The sequence below is a fragment of the Triticum urartu genome, chromosome 7 (assembly GCF_003073215.2).
Source record: "Triticum urartu cultivar G1812 chromosome 7, Tu2.1, whole genome shotgun sequence".
Lineage (NCBI taxonomy): Eukaryota > Viridiplantae > Streptophyta > Magnoliopsida > Poales > Poaceae > Triticum > Triticum urartu.
The window spans coordinates 689,449,259-689,453,548 of NC_053028.1; the positions used below are offsets into that span (position 1 = coordinate 689,449,259).

Consider the following 4,290-nt stretch of genomic DNA (forward strand, 5'->3'; position numbering starts at 1 on the left):
ATGTACGTTTCGTGTAGTGCCATTATTATGGGTAGGCTTGCTCAACTACTCCAATAATGGAGGCGCGGAATGCTGTTAATGAAAACTTAGGTGAAATGGTACAAGCCGCACCTTTCACGTACTCCCTTTATAAAGAAATATAAAAGCATTTAGAAGGTGAAAAGGTACAAACCGCACCTTTCACGTATTCCCTCTAAAGAAATATAAAAGTGTTTAGACGATCTAAACGCTTTTATATTTCTTTACGGGGAGTACTAATTAAACCGAAGTATCTCAGTTTTAACACGTGGTATGCCAATTAAGTACTATGAAGTTGTCAATGTGCTCAGTTAAGATCTTAGAGTTGTCTGTGAACTTGTCGGTTCTCAATTGTTTGGTGGGTTATGTCCGTAACTATATATCACTGCTCATATATGAATTTTGATTTTGCTAACCACATGTTCCATGCGGTGTTGCACATGTTTCATGTAGAACCATTATTACGGCTAGGCCCTACTCAACTACTCCAATGGTGGTGCGGTCTTATTGACGTATATAATGTTCAACCGAACTACTCTCTCAACTATTCCAATGGTGGTGCGGTCTTTATTGACGTAGTAATTCGTAACTAGGAGTACTGAGCATCTATTCTTTTCTGTGCCCGCGCAGAGAAGAGAAGACGCACTCCCCGGCCATGGGACAACAAGATCAAGATGTCGTGGGCTACTACAATTACCTCTTCATGGCCACCCTCCTGCTACTCCCTTTCTTCCTCATCGCCATCTTCAAACCGCCGCGCAAGCACGAACGCGAGAACCTTCCCCCGGGGCCATGGCGGCTGCCGGTCATCGGCAGCATTCATCACCTCATCGGCGCACTACCACACCACGCCATGCGTGACCTCGCCCGTCGGTACGACGCCCCGCTCATGCTGCTCCGCCTCGGGGAGCTCAACGTCGTCGTGGCCTCGTCCGCCGTCGCGTCGAGGGAGATCATGACGACCCACGACGCGACATTCGCAACACGGCCACGGACCGCCACCCTCCGCGCCATCACGACAGACGACCTCGCCATCTCCCTTGCACCGCACGGCGAGCAGTGGCGCCGCCTCAAAAAGCTATGCGTCACCGAGGTACTCAGCGCGCGGCAAGTCCGGTCCCTCCGGGGATGCCGCGAGGCCAACGCCGCCGCCCTAGTCTCCTCCATCGTCTCGTCGCTGTCCTCTTCATCGGAGCCGGTGAACATCAGCTCCCTCATCACCACCCACGTCACCAACTTGGCCGTGCACGCATTGGTGGGCAAGCAGAACGAGGACCTCCGTGCAGAGTTCCTGAAGTGCCTGGACGAGGGCATCAAGCTGGCCTCGGGGTTCAGCCTCGCCGACCTGTTCCCATCGTCGCGCCTTGCACGTGCCTTCAGTAGCTCAATTCGCCGGATGGAGGCGTTAAACCACGAGATAAGCCAGCTCATCGGCCGGATCATTGAGGAGCATCGCACGAGGAGGTCGGCCGGCGGCGGCGAGGAGGAAGACATCGTGGACGTGCTACTGAGGATCCAGAGTGACGGTAGCCCCCACACGCCTCTCAACGCCAGGACAATTGGTTCCGTGATTATGGTAAGATGGAACTAAAGACTTCTTCGCTTTGGCTCTAGACTCTAGTATACCATGTACTCCCTCCGTCCACGAATAAGTGTACTTCTAGCTTTTGTCTTAAGTCAAAGTTTTGAAATTTTGACCAACTATATACAAAAGAGTAATAACATATATGACATCAAATTGATATCTTATGGAAGCACATTTCAAAATAGATTTAGTGATATTAATTTAGTGTCATAAATGCTAGTACTTTTTTGTATAAAGTTGATCAAAGTTTTAAAACTTTGACCTAGGACAAAAACTAGAAGTACACTTATTCACGAACGGAGGGAGTACTTCACATGCGCCAAAAGTTCACCTAAAGCCTAAGATCTCCAGTCCCCCCTCCTCTTCTTTTGGTGAACTTAAGAGCTCAAGCTGAAGGGGAAAGGAGTGTAATGCATTTATACTCATAGTCCTAAATAGTTGGCTATGCAGCTCAGCCAGAAGCTATGAAAAGTTATAGCGAAGCTATAAGTAATGAAGCTAAGCCGCATTTAGCTTTTTTACTTAAATCAAGAAAAATAAACATAAAATTAGGCAACATATTGATACTAATCAAGCATTTTAATTGACATAGACATGTTCAAGCATAGAAAAACATGGTACTAATCAAGCATTTTAATTCAATAACCATGGTTTGCATCAGTGCATCATATTGATAAAACAAGAAGGAATAGTATGACATAAATTTGGACCGTGCTGCGACATGATTTTGAAAAGCTTAGAAAATATTGGCCCAACCAAAGCTCGGCAGCGCTAAATATACTCAAAATTTAATGCTATAGCGGGAAATAGCGAGTTATCAGCGTCATATTTAATTCAGCCCTAAAAGTGCATAGCTTAACCGGAGAGTTCTCCAAATGTCATAGCATAGCGGGCTATTTAAAGCATTGCTGATACTTGAATTCATGCATCTCAATCCAAAAGAAATTAGTTCAGCCAAAACATCTCAACACTAAAGTTCTACTTTTTGTAGGATATGTTTTCGGGAGGGAGCGAGACCTCGGTGACAACACTCCAATGGGTGATGGCAGAGCTCATGCGGAGTCCAGCGGCTCTTCGGAGGGTGCAGGCAGAGGTGCGCAATGCTTTCGCCGGGCAGAGCTGCATCAAGGAGGAGGCCCTGCAGGAGCTGCGATATTTGCATCTAGTAATCAAGGAGTCGCTCCGGCTACACCCGGTGTTGCCGCTGCTCCTCCCACGGGAGTGTCAGGAACCTTGCCATGTCCTTGGCTATGACGTGCCCAAGGGCACCATAGTGCTCGTCAACGCATGGGCAATCGGGCGGGATTCAGCAAGCTGGGGCGCCGATGCCGAGGAGTTCAGGCCAGAGAGGTTCGAGGAGGCTGGTGATGCGGCGGCGGACTTCAGGGGAACGAACTTCGAGCTCGTGCCATTCGGCGCCGGTAGGAGGATGTGCCCTGGGATCACGTTCGGGATCGCGGTCGTCCAGCTCATGCTCGCGAGCCTGTTATTCCATTTTGATTGGAAGCTCCCTGGAGGAGGCGCCGATGGGCTAGACATGGCGGAGGAGCTCGGGATGACAGCCAGGAGGAAGAGCGACCTGTGGCTGCATGCCACCGTTCATGTGCCTTCTCCCAATCCATGAATATTCAAACATGGCAATGTCATATAGCCCTTTTTGTCTTCAGAGCTAAATAAAATGAGTAAGAGAAATAAGTACTTGATGTTTCATTATGTAATCCGGGGTCTAAGTTGTTTGTTTATTATGTGCGTGCGTGTGTGTGTGCGTGTGTGTGTGTGTGTGCGTGTGCGTGTGCGTGTGTGTGTGTGTGTGCAGAGGCGGAGGACGAATTTTTTTAAGGTGTGGCGAAGTCTTAAGGAAAGAATTTTTTTGATGCAAATTAAAAGAGTCAATACACATTACAAACGGAAACCCCAATACAATGAAAATGTAGGCATATTTCAATAGGAAAATAACCTAAAACAAACCAATAATAAAGATTTCAATGGCGTCTAGAACTGCGACGGTTGTGCATCTTATTAGCTTTTATGCATAATCATTTAAAAACAAAAACTTGTGCGTCCACAGTACACTAGCATGAATGAAAACATATAGACAAACTTTCCACCATATTGTACAAGGTCGCTACATAAATTTTTATCCGTTATATTCAGAATTACTGTAGTTGGTTTAGATCCTGCAGAATTGACCGAAGAAAAATTGCCAATACCCAACAAAGTGGCTGCAATTAGTCCTCTGGTTCGTACACCGGGGAATGACCAGGAAAATTCCCAACTGCCGTCGCCTGCTGGAACTTGCTTCTACCGCCACTGAAGCCGCCGCTTGCTTCCTTCGCTGGAGCTTGCTGCCGCAGCCCTCTAAGCCCCCAGCCTGCCGCCGCCGTCAGCTGCCCCCGTCATCAGTCGCCCGCCTGGTCCTCGCGACATGGCCAGCAGCCGCCATCACGCTAGCTGCTTAGGGTTGCGTCGCGTCTGGGTAGAGTTGGTCGCGTGCGTGCGTGTGCGTTGTGTGTGTGGCCGCTCGATCGAATCAAACCTTTTTTTAGACACTCTCAATCGAATCGAACCTGTCGTGCCTACCTGCGTGGCCCAACAGCTGGATGCGTCGGCCCATCAGGCCAGCGCTGCTGGCTGCGGTCGAACGAAACAGCCGATGCCGATCCAGAGTCTGCCGATCGATAGATGCA

General features: G+C 48.7%; 1 protein-coding gene across 1 annotated transcript; it reads left to right on the forward strand.

The window, feature by feature from the left end:
* The first annotated feature begins 582 nt into the window (after positions 1 to 582).
* Positions 583 to 3,313, forward strand: LOC125521957 (desmethyl-deoxy-podophyllotoxin synthase-like). Its single transcript, XM_048687024.1, has 2 exons — positions 583 to 1,594; positions 2,595 to 3,313. Exons 1-2 carry the CDS (start codon positions 674 to 676, stop codon positions 3,225 to 3,227), a joined length of 1,554 nt encoding a protein of 517 aa, XP_048542981.1. The 5' UTR covers positions 583 to 673; the 3' UTR covers positions 3,228 to 3,313.
* Positions 3,314 to 4,290: the final 977 nt, after the last annotated feature.